Source organism: Sebastes umbrosus, chromosome 8 (assembly GCF_015220745.1).
Source record: "Sebastes umbrosus isolate fSebUmb1 chromosome 8, fSebUmb1.pri, whole genome shotgun sequence".
NCBI lineage: Eukaryota > Metazoa > Chordata > Actinopteri > Perciformes > Sebastidae > Sebastes > Sebastes umbrosus.
In genome coordinates this window covers 17,078,876-17,091,622 of record NC_051276.1, presented here as the reverse complement: position 1 = coordinate 17,091,622, position 12,747 = coordinate 17,078,876, and the positions used below count along the sequence as shown (strand labels likewise).

At 37.3% G+C, this 12,747-nt stretch overlaps 1 protein-coding gene and 1 long non-coding RNA gene across 2 annotated transcripts; one reads left to right on the top strand and one right to left on the bottom strand.

Annotated features, from left to right (window-relative positions):
* Positions 1-1,649: 1,649 nt before the first annotated feature.
* Positions 1,650-10,418, bottom strand: cdk7 (cyclin-dependent kinase 7). The gene is made up of 12 exons (XM_037776975.1): positions 10,264-10,418; positions 9,972-10,031; positions 9,852-9,885; positions 7,087-7,154; positions 6,892-6,960; positions 5,286-5,396; positions 5,083-5,201; positions 4,699-4,798; positions 4,512-4,598; positions 4,264-4,413; positions 2,752-2,890; positions 1,650-2,036 (listed from the first exon to the last, which is right to left on the bottom strand). Exons 1-12 carry the CDS (start codon positions 10,327-10,329, stop codon positions 2,008-2,010), a joined length of 1,032 nt encoding a protein of 343 aa, XP_037632903.1. The 5' UTR covers positions 10,330-10,418; the 3' UTR covers positions 1,650-2,007.
* On the top strand, positions 2,908-3,481 carry LOC119492497. The gene is made up of 2 exons (XR_005207787.1): positions 2,908-3,298; positions 3,341-3,481. It is a non-coding gene; the product is annotated as an uncharacterized LOC119492497 (long non-coding RNA).
* Positions 10,419-12,747: the final 2,329 nt, after the last annotated feature.

Sequence of the window (12,747 nt, the reverse complement as noted above, 5' to 3'; positions counted from 1 at the left end):
GGAAATCAAAATGGTATTGCTTTTTAGCAAGAAAGTAACAAAGTGCTGTCCACTCCAATCCATCCACTGGACTAGGAAAATCAGTGGTGAACCATTATATATATATCAGAGATAAAATATATCAAATAAAAGTTGTATTTAATACTGTGATGATGAATCTAAAGAGGGGTTAAAACACAGGAGATTAGAAAATGAAGGAGCATAGCTTATTTTAAAAATAAGAATTTGTAGAATCAGATATTGATGTCCAAACACCACAAATAAATGCTAATGCCACAAGACAAAACCAATGCAAACGGTCTGGACATTGTATGGTTCTCAACTCTTGTTTCTTATGACAATCATCGGACAGGCATACATTAAAAAAGTATCTACACTTGTGGAATGTCTGGTTTGAGTAACCCAAATCACATTAAGTCTTCAGGGAGGCCCGTAAACCTGCCTGTTAATGGTATAGTGTACCAGCAAGTGTGCACACCGAGAACTTTGACTTGTGGTTAAATTGTGCATTACATAATGCTCTATTATTCATGCCAAGGTCTTAATCATCCCACTGCAGATCATCCCACGTGCTTATCTTGCCCATTCAGTTATATGAGCAATTATGACTTTCTCCCACAAACCCTGTGCTTGTGTTCTGTAACAGCGTGTGGGCAACAGTGGCTTTCCTGGCCAATGAAGTGGCCTTTGCATGAGCTGATAAGGCTGCTACTGTAGCTCTCTATGACTGTGCTGCTATTTGTCAAACCTGTCAGCTGACCCAGTCACCCAACACACACACACACAGTAGTCACTCCCCGCTGCCACCACACAGTCATTGTGTCCTCTCTCAGTGCTGTATTGTGGACAGTTATAATTCGGCATGAATCACACAGGATGCCTTCTTTCTGAACTTAGGGGGCCATGAACTCAAAACCATGACCCTCTGTGCTCAGATCCAAAAAGCGGTCACACTAAACAAGATGGGGAAATTTTTTTTTTTTTTAAATAAAATTAGTCAGACATACCTTAAGGGAAATTTAAGCATGATCTCATTGTGAACACTGAAGCAGATAGCATTCAATATTACACTGGCTTTTGTTAAAGAATTTGATTTGATTAAATATGAAGACTGAATTTTTTATCTGTGACATACTCTCATCTCTTCCTCTTCCACTGTCTTCTTCTCTAATCTGATCCTGTTTGACAGACAACCAAAAAGGGCAGCAGAAGGCCTGCCAGAGCATCAGGCCTCTTGACATGTCAGACTGCGTTGGATCACAGTGACATTGAAGAGAAAGGACAGGGAGGGAACAATATGTCTAGTGGCACATTGTTGCATGACACCGTCAAGCCTGGCGTCACCCTGTCTGCCCCCGAAGACCTCTTTCCCTCTGACTCTCACTAACATGCTGAGTAAATAAACCACAAGTATATTTCTGTCCACACATATTCAACAGGTGAAAAAGTAGATTCTGTGAATACTAACATGAAGTCAGTGTGTATACTGTGGATGGTGTGGGTGTTATTGTGTGAATTTGTAAACTAGCAGGAACATTCTCACAATCATGCCCTATTACCACTGAAGACACATATTTCTTAATAAATCATATATTACAATGTATTTTCATATAGAGTTAAGATAGTCAGACTCATGAAATAAATCAGACTTGCTTGTTTGGTTGTTCTTATTTTCAGTCACATAAATATACATATTACAACACGCTCCCAGAGCTTAGGCATCATTGTTACAATGAAGAAAGACCAGCACCAACGCTATTGACCTCTGTTGTACATCAATTGATGGGATGCTACACACAGCAGCACCTTAGGCACAATTCTCAACTGATTTAACAGCTACAACCTCTAAAATGTCCTAAAGTCAACCACATCTGAGCCTTTTTTTCCCTCCGCCGTTTTTGGACTTCTTTTTTTCCGTTCCAGTGGACGATCCTGAGCAAAGTGGGAAAGCTGAGCCACGCAATGGTGTGAAGATGGTGATCATCTGATTAACCAGGTCCCATCTGGTCAGAAAATGAGCTTCTTCTTCATCACAGCTGAAAATAATACAAATGCTGTTATTACAATACCATTTTTTAAATAAAGCACTTCAGAATAACATGGCCACATACTGTATCTACACTACATGTGCATGTAAAACAAGCTTCTAATGAGCAATCTGCTAACAATTAAAGTTCCCGTCTACTGTAAGTATTTGGAAATTCTCTCTGTAATATACTGTAGCATAGAGCATAGCGTATAGTCAACCCAGATATTTTCCAAAACCACAGGAACAGGAAAAAGCTTTGAACCTCCCAGTAACACCAAGTAAAACATACCCTACCACGATCCACTAAACTCTACGTTTGTGTGTATTCTACTTTGCTATATTCTGAATTTTCTAACTGCAGTTAAATGTGCAGCCAACACCCTTTGAATTGCTAGGTTCAAATCGAGTGGTATTCTAGATTTATGACCGTAGTGTGCATAACCATGAGAACACAGGATCGGTTCACTGGGCTAAAAATTCACAACATGTTATATGTAAGTTTGGTCTGAGTGGGATGTTCTAAAATGTCCAGATCCTTTCAAAATCTGCCTCGAACATTTTGTGGCAGACACTGTTTAAACCACAACTAAAACAGTTTTACCATAATAATATTGACCTACTTTATTTGACCTTGTGTATATCAAGGGCAAATATATATGTTAAATATACTTGTTGGATTAGGGGTACATATAGCAACTATGAGCTAATATGTTTTTTATTACTTGTCTCCAGGCCCTCGATTTTCCTCTTGAGCCCGATTGTTTCCTTCTCCCTCAGAGCCTCAGCTGCACAGTTGGGTCGGGGGAGTAGGGGACCAGGAGTGGGACCAGGTCGATTACTGAAGTACCTCATCTTCAAAGCCTGGAGAACAACACACAACAGTATAAACACGTCATCACCTGCGGATGGGCAGTCATTCCTTAAAGCTTCGGTTAACTTTTTGCGGCCGCATGGACATGAGCTGATGTGGAGTCGTGATGAGGAAGAGTTTAAATCTTTTATACTCAGTGCAGGTTTCTCCTTGCGACAAAGCTCCTCAGAGTTCTCCAATTTTGTCTGCCCATCCGCATCCACATAGTGTGAGAGAAAATACCATGTCCCTTTGTATTAGCATTTGTGTACTCAGATTTATCTGAATGTTTTGGGAAAGCAGAGACTGTCCTAGTTTAGATACAGTTCTTATCATATTCGCATCCGCACTCTTCCAAAAACATTCTAATCACCAGTAACTTCTTTTAATGAATCTTCCACTCAGAAGCAGGGCGGAAGGTGGGGGGTCACAAAGGGGAGGGAAGGCTAAATCAAGATAAGGTGGGGGTCACAAAGGAGAGGGAAGGCTAAATCAAGATTATAAAGAATGATGTAGTGAGGGAGCTCTCTGTCTTTTTACACTGACTTGTCTGCTGTATGGACCCAAATGCATTTGCTTAATAAATTGTATTTGCTTCTTAACTGAATGACCAGAGACTGTTTATGAAATAATTTCACCAACAATAGTTAGAAAAATTTGGATGTGCAGAGACAGGCGAACACCTGCCGCAAGGAACCCCTACGAAGGGCCGTGTCTGATGGTGTGACGTCACTTTGGCCGTGCAGACACTCGCAACCCTTGCAGATGCGGCAAGCATAAATCCTGCTTGAGGCAGAAATGTCTACAAAAGTATACTGCATGTATGTATGTATGTACGTAGAGTATCATCTTGTATATGTTTATCTTTGTCGCCTGAGTCTCTGGATCAAGAAATGAAAAACTAGCCATACATTGTTTTATTCCTTGTATCTTACTCTTTATTGTTCCTGTCTTTTAATGTTGCTTTTATGCTGTAAAGAAACTTGTTTTCCAAAGAGCTCAATTAATAACATTATGCTGATTATTGGAAAATGTATAGATTAAAAGACATCTGGATGTGTTTCCTAAACATCATTGAAGGTTGATCAAACTCACCATTAGTGAAATGGTTGAAATGTTTAACTTTTGATTATATTATTTAACATATTCACTCAGAATCTGCTATAGAAAATAGAAAAATACTCAATAAACCATGAAACGTAAGTACACAACACTCCCAACATGGATTTTAGAAAACGAAATGCAATTCATATTTTTCTCTCAACTGAAAATGTAAAATGTTCCTTTGAGACTCTTAGGGTGGCTGTGGTCTTCTATGTCTGCACACAATTAACCATAGTACATTACACTGATAATGTGAAAGTGTGCTTTAGTGGTGTATTACCTGTGAAGCTGTGGTCCTCGTCAAGGGGTTAAAGGTGAACAAGGCCTGTAGCAGCTCCAGTAAGTCGTCGCCAGCTGCAGTGAATATATGTTCCAGAGGTGTGCCAGGAAATATCTTGAAGGACACATAGTCTGGTAGACTATTCATCCCCTGCAGATGTATATATGACAAACAAATTACACAAGGATCTTCACATGTGAGCAAAGTAAAAAAACATCTATCACTGGGGAAAATAAAAAGATACCAACAGGCCACGTCTCTTCTGTAGGCGTCCCAAGGGCCTCAAAGATCTTAGTCAGCTGGTCAAGATCTGAGTCTCCAGCAAGAAACGGTATCTACAGCAAAGGACAACACACAGAGACATAAGGATCCAAACATAAGAGCATTCCCTGTTACTGTATGAATGTCTCTTTGAAGTGTACGTGGTTTGTGTACCCGAAGGAGCAACTCTGCCAAGATGCATCCCACTGCCCACATGTCAACACCCACACCGTACATCCTGGCACCAAACAGGAGCTCAGGGGAGCGGTACCACCTAGGAACAGGATCAATAAACAGAGAGGTAAACTGTTTTAAACAGGAATTCAGTACGCTACTCTTCTAGTGAGAAGATTCATTCTGTTAAACTAGAATGTCACAAATGTATCTCCTGATGACAAACATTTAATTTAATAAAATTAAGCACATGAAGATGCATTTATCTAAATTGATTTAGATAAGCTACTGTAGGAGATTTCCAATGAGAGTAACAAAAACACAGGGGAATGTGCAGATAAGTTCTGTATTATTAATTCAATAAGATGGACAAAAAGCACAGACCTGGTAACAACTTGATGTGTGTAGACTCTGTTGGGACTGCCAAACGCTTTGGCCAAACCAAAATCAGCCAACTTTAACACTCCGCTGCCGTCCAACAGCAGATTATTGGGCTTCAGATCCTGTACATACAAAGAAACGAAATGTACATTACTGACTGTGTGTGCACACGCGTGCGTGCGTGTGTGTGTGTGGAGTGCTCTTACCCTGTGTAGGACCCAGTGTTGGTGCATATACTCTAATCCCTGTAGAGTCATGAGGATGTAGGCTTTGATGTTGGCCGGAGTCAGGCATAGGCTGGTGTCTTTAATGATCACCTTAAAAAAACAAAACAAAGCGGCTTAAGTAAAGCTGAATATCTGCCAACTAATAAGCTTCATCAAATTATTTAATATTTGTACATGTTGTCTCTGGGGTACACATTCCAAATCAAATTACACTTATCTGAGCAGATAAGAGAACTAAAGACAACTGGGGTATTATGCCTGAATAAGTAGACGCAGCCAAGCTAAACAGCACAATCCAGATTCAACCTCTCACCCAGAATCTCCATTGTTCCACCAGCTCCAAAAACACCGACTTCAGTATCCGGCTACATATTTTTATTGGCAATAAAAGCATGGAACATCTGTAGTCGATAAGCTCACACAGCTAAATGTAACCTAAAAATAGTCTTTTAGCACCGGTAATCAGATGAGCATCATATTTCAAACTCATGTCTGTTCTGTCTGTCTGTCTGCTGCCTGTGAGCCACTAATGGCATCAATTCATTGGGAGAGCCAAGAGCGGAGTGTTATTGATTTTTTTTTTTTTAAAGCGTAGTTATCTTGTTTTGCATCGTTCTATTAGAGTCTGATGTATTGGTGGTGGGCGCCCATCTGGAGCCTTGTATGCTAAAACAATAAAAGCCTCAGTGACCTTGCAGAACCACTTAATGGTGAGATGAGAGCACTCACGCTGCTATCGTCGTCATCCTGCTCATATTTTCACTGCTGCTCTGTCTGTCATCTGACCTTACACCTCTCAATCACAATTTGTTTCATGTATTCGCTCATTCTTTAGCGAGCTCGGCCACTCACAGATTGGAAGCAGAACATAGCACCAAACAAATTACTATCACAATTGCCACACACATAAAGTAGATTTGTGTGGAAAAGAAATTTCTAATGAGACCCAGCTTTTAAATGCTCTCTCCCTGTTCTCTATTAAGGGGAGGTAATAAAGACGGAAATTTCCATCTGGTGGCCCGCTAATGAAATGCAACATAATGTTCTTTTACGAGCATGAATGAGTGATGTGAATATCCATACAGAGAGACAATGTATAACGATATAACACATCTGTACAATAAGTTGTGATCCAATTCAAGAGGCGTTGATTCAACTCTATATGAATCAATCATGCAGGCTGCAGTTTGTGGTAGTGGTCTACTGAATCACATAATATTGTACTATTGAACAGCACTATCTTGCAAGGAAAATAATAGGCAAATGAGTAGAGCTTTATTTTTTTAAATCTATAATTTGCTAATTTTTTTAGTTATTTAGTTAGGTTAGTTAAGTATTTACTATTAATTGTTCGAGATATTAAATGTTTTAGGAAACAACATATTAAATTCCTGTCAAGATAAATTCATAAGTCAACATGAACTGACCACAAACTCTTACAATTTAGTTAAAACAAAATTGGAAAGCTTCTCAATGGGCTGTTGTATGGGGCTGCATAATATTGTGTCAAGTTATTTTCGGTCTATCCCTGGAAAGAGAGACGGACAAAAAGAGATTTTTTTAATAAGGTGAGGAACTGTCTAACCTCCAGATCTGTCTCCATGAAATCAAACACCAGGCTGATGTTAGATTTGTGTCCGAAGGCATCCAGCAGCTAAAAACACACAGCACATGAAATGTTAATGCTCAGTTCAAATTAGGAGAATACCTCACTAATACAAGTAATACCATTAACATGTTAATTAGAAGATATATTCTGACATAATGAATGTTTACACACCCCAATGATATTTGGATGCTGCAGTTCCTGCAGCAGTTTGATCTCTCGAAGAGCAGTCCTATTGATACCTATTGATAAGAAATCATTAACAGGTGGATGACAATGAACTGCTGCACTCTGTGGTAAAAACATTAAATGTAGACCTAACTCTAGTCAATGGATTAAAGAGATGTCTTCTAGTCTGGCATTAGAAAAACTGACTTTCATAGTAAGAGGTAAAGTTGAGGATTTTTATATGATGTGGAAACCTTTCATACATTTTATGAACGGCCTGACTGTAGATCTCTGTGATCGGATAAGGATTGGTGCTACCACCGTCACTCCAAGGTAGCTTGTAATTTGTATCATTGCTGGAGCAGGATGATTGTGAATAGGGAGATAGAATAGGATGATGACTGAATTGTGCACTGATATTTTTTTAATTGATTATACAGACGTAGGCAAAATTGTTGGTACTCTTCCGTTAAAGAAAGAAAACCCCACAATGGTCACTGAAATAACTTGAAACTGACAAAAGTAATAATAAATAAAAATTTACTGAAAATTAACTAATGAAAATCAGCTGTTGCTTTTGAACTGTGGTTCAACAGAATCATTTTAAAAAACAAACTGATGAAACTGGCCTAGACAAAAATGATGGTAGCCCTAGAAAAGATTGAAAATAATTTGACCATAGGGACATATTAAACTAAGGTGTGTCCTGTAATTAGCATCACAGGTGTCTTCAAACTTGTAATTAGTCAGTCTGCCTATTTAAAGGGTGAAAAGTAGTCACTGTGCTGTTTGGTATCATGGTGTGTACCACACTGAACATGGACCACAGAAAGCTAAGGAGAGAGTTGTCTCAGGAGATCAGAAAGAACATTATAGACCTTCATGTTAAAGGTAAAGGCTATAAGACCATCTCCAAGCAGCTTGATGTTCCTGTGACTACAGCTGCTCATATTATTCAGAAGTTTAAGGTCCACGGGACTGTAGCCAACCTCCCTGGACGTGGCCGCAAGAGGAAAATTGATGACAAATTGAAGAGACGGATAATACGAATGGTAACCAAAGAGCCCAGAACAACTTCCAAAGAGATTAGAGGTGAACTCCAAGGTCAAGGTACATCAGTGTCAGATCGCACCATCCGTCACTGTTTGAGCCAAAGTGGACTTGATGGAAGACAACCGAGGAGAACACCAAATCATAAAAAAGCGAGACTGGAATTTTCCAAAATGCATATTGACAAGCCACAAAGCTTCTGGGAGAATGTCCTTTGGACAGATGAGACAAAACTGGAGCTTTTTGGCAAGTCACATCAGCTCTATGTTCACAGACGCAAAAATGAAGCATCCAAAGAAAAGAACACTGTACCTAATGTGAAACATGGAGGAGGCTCGGTTATGTTATGGGGCTGCTTTGTTGCATCTGGCACAGGGTGTCTTGAATCTGTGCAGGGTGTAATGAAATCTGAAGACTATCAAGGCATTCTGGAGCGAAATGTGCTGCCCAGTGTCAGAAAGCTTGGTCTCAGTCGCAGGTCATGGGTCCTCAAACAGGATAATGACCCAAAACACAGCTAAAAACACCCAAGAATGGCTAAGAACAAAACATTGGACTATTCTGAAGTGGCCTTCTATGAGCCCTGATCTAAATCCTATTGAACATCTGTGGAAGGAGCTGAAACATGCAGTCTGGAGAAGGCACCCTTCAAACCTGAGACAGCTGGAGCAGTTTGCTCACGAGGAGTGGGCCAACATACCTGTCGACAGGTGCAGAAGTCTCATTGAGAGTTACAGAAATCACTTGTTTGCAGTGATTGCCTCAAAAGGTTGTGCAACTAAATATTAAGTTAAGAGTACCATCATTTTTGTCTAGGCCAGTTTCATTAGTTTGTTTTTTAAAATGATTCTGTTGAACCAAAATTCAAAAGCAATGTCTCATTTTCATTAGTTAATTTTCAATAAATTTTTATTTATTATTACTTTTCTCAGTTTCAAGTTATTTCAGTGACCTTTGTGGGTTTTTCTTTCTTTAACGGAAGAGTACCAACAATTTTGCCTATGTCTGTATGTATGTGTGGTTTTGTATGTGTATATGCTGCGCGTGTGTATGCAGTACATATGTTTGTATAAAGAATATACACAAGTAAAAAAAATAAAATTTAAAACAATAAAATCTATTTATTTATATATATTTATATATATATATATATATAATATATATTTATAATATATATAAATATATATTATATATATATACATATATATATATATTTATAATATATATATATATATTATATATATATACACATACATACATATACATACATACATAAATAATATACACATACATAATATATATACATACATATACATACATAATATATATATATATATATATATATACATACATTATATATATATATATATATATATACACATACATACATACATATACATACATAATATATATACACACACATACATACATGTATATATAAATAGATTTTATTGTTTTAAATTTTTTTTTTTTTTTACTTGTGTTTATTCTTTATACTTATATATCTATTTTTTTGTATATAATATGTTTTTCCTGTATCTATACTGGCTTATTTTATATTAATATTAGGTTTGTGAAGTTTCTTTGTACCAAGAATGTTATTATTGGGGACATTTGTGAATGTTTGTTCTGTTGTTTCAAAATGAACAAAAAAAACAATAAATATGAACAACAAAAAACATTAAATGTGTGTGTGCTGTTAATAGGCAGTCAGCATTTACCATCTTTAGCCTCAGTTCTGTGGCCAACTTTAATCTACCAGAAAAAAAGACAACAATTTGTTGTTAAAAGTCATCATAGCATACAAATTAACAACTTTACTAAATTAACTTTTTCGTTACCTTTTTAATGGCAACTATGGTATCATTGTTTTTGTCTCTGGCTTTGTACACTGTGGCGAACTGGAGAAGAGAAACAGAAGACAATAAGTACAGAAATGTCTTGTATTGTCTCATAGCACCACTGCTGCTGCTGCTGCTGCTGCTGCGAGACAACAGCATGGAGCAGCAAGGCTTTGTTGACATTAACAACCAGCTAGTTAGCATCCTAACATGCTTCCTACACATCCACACAGATCCTGTAAAGAGAAGAAGGTAGACGGATATGAAATCACAGGTATTTATCTCCACCTACCTGACCCTCTCCGAGGAAATCCAACTTCTCGTATCGTTTGTTTCTGGATCTTACATCAAGCGCCATGATAGATGAGAGCTAACTGTCAGTTTCATGAGGAGACACTTCCGGCTTTGTTAAAGGTCCGCTGGGTTCTGTTTCCGGGTCAAAGGAGGTTTTATATTGACCAACACCGCCACCTACCGGTGCGCTGTGTCCAACACTGACAGCCAGGGAATGAAATTAGCATCTGCCACCTGCCAAATACAAGGGAAATGTTGGTTGTGGCAGGTAAAAATGTCAGGTCACCTGCCACCATGGCAGATATATATTAAGAAATATTATTTTTTAAAAGCAATTCCTAAATTAAAAATAGTCAGGGATGAAGGTTACATGATCTAGATTTCTACTGTCTGTTACCACTGACCTGTATGGCTCTCTTCCCAGCTCTCCAAAAACACAAAAATCTGAATTTTCAACTCAAATGTGAAATCTGTCCTTCTCTATGGCTGTGAAACCTGGAAACCCACAAACACGATCACCAACAAACTGCAAGGGTTCATTAACAACTGCCTCCGATACATACTGAGGATATGGTGGCCCAGAAAAATTACAAATACAGACCTGTGGAAGCAGACAAACCAGGAGCGGAGCAACAAAGAAATCAAAAGGAGAAAGTGGAGATGGATCGGGCATACACTCAGTAAACAAGAAACAAACATAACAAGACAATCTCTGGACTACAACCCACAAGGAAAGAGGAAGCCAGGGAGACCAAAAACCAACTGGAGACGTTCCACGCTCGACGAGCTAAATAAATCCATGGCGGACGCCCTATGCTCCCAAGGGGGCCAAGAGGCTTAAGAAGAAGTAACCACTGACTCAGTGTTCACTAGGGGTGGAAGAAAATATAGAGTATATAGAGATACATTGCAAATCGATTCTCAAAAACCTTGTATTGATTTCTAATCAATAGTTTATATGCAAAGATTAACTCAGGGAATATTTTATTTTATTTGCAAAGATACGCGCCCTCTGTGATAAATGCAAATGCAGATCCTACTATTCTGATTGCATAGATTTTATGCATATGGTGGTGTGTTCTTTATACTATGACAGTTTTCCTAAAATTGGATAAAAAAAAAAATCTCAATATATTGCCTTGCTTACAGTATCGCAGTATATTGAATCGTTACCCTTGTATCGTGATACGTATCGTATCTCCAGATTCTTGCCAAAACACAGCCCTAGTGTTTACAATTCTAAAGCGTTCTACGTAGATTTCAGAAGTGTCAGACAAAACAAATGTGTGGCTAGTAGAAATGTTCAGTGACCTGCCACAGTGGCACATGAGGAAAAAAAATAATTTTAGAGCCTGCTGACACTATACAACCTGTAAAGCAGGTTTAGCTAATATAAACAAGTTAATATGATATATATTCTATTTTATTTTAAGGTAACAGTGAATTGTTTGTGCACTAATTTCTACTGTGAATGTCGTGCCACAATTCTTTTATTGTATAATGTTTATGAAGTATCAGTTTTTCCCTTAGAAACTTTATTTTTATTACTTTATTATTACAGTAACATGGAACTACAAATAGTACTAGTACTACTAATAATAATAACCATAACAACAACAGCAATAACAATATTAGTAATACTAGTAATCTTAATGATAATAATCATAATGAAATCTGATCTGTTATCAAATTACTACTAAAAAAAAAAAGAATGAAACAAAACAACAACTATTGCTGTATTGCTGTACTTTATTTAATTTTAATTTTAGGTTCAAAGGAAATTCCCTCGTACCTTTATACTATCTTTGGTTTGACAATGTGTTTTTTATATTATATTACAGATATTGTATAGGGTTTCTTTCTGCCAATATCACTACAACTACTACTACTGTAATAATAATAATAATAATAATAATAATTGTAATAATAATAATAATAATAATACAATGTTTGGCATATTACATTTAGTAGGATTTCTGAAACAGTGAAAGGAAAATAAGTCGGATCTGTCATCCAATTACTAACCAAACAAAAAACAAAAAACAAACAAAATACCAACTTATGCTGTATTGTGATGTAGGCTACTTTATTTAATTTTAATTTTAGGTTTTACGTTTATACAACGTTTTCTTTTACAATATATTTTCTATATTATATTATATTACATATATTGTATAGGGTTTATTTCTACAACTTTACTACAACTGCTACTAATAAGAATATTAATAATAATGTTGTGATAGTCATACAGTAACAGATTTTCATTCTGCACTTTGTATGACAGAAAAGTAAATCTCAGATCCTATCTGTCCTCAAATTCCTGTAACATTTCACAGTTATGATGCAATATGCAGTACTGTTATGTTCCAGACAGTTTGCCTTTTTTTCTTTTCATTCTTTTAGGGGTTAGCAGTTTGACATTGGTCCCTTGGGAGTCTCTTCTGTCAGTTAGGAAGGTTTTGTGATCCATGCACCGCTGAAC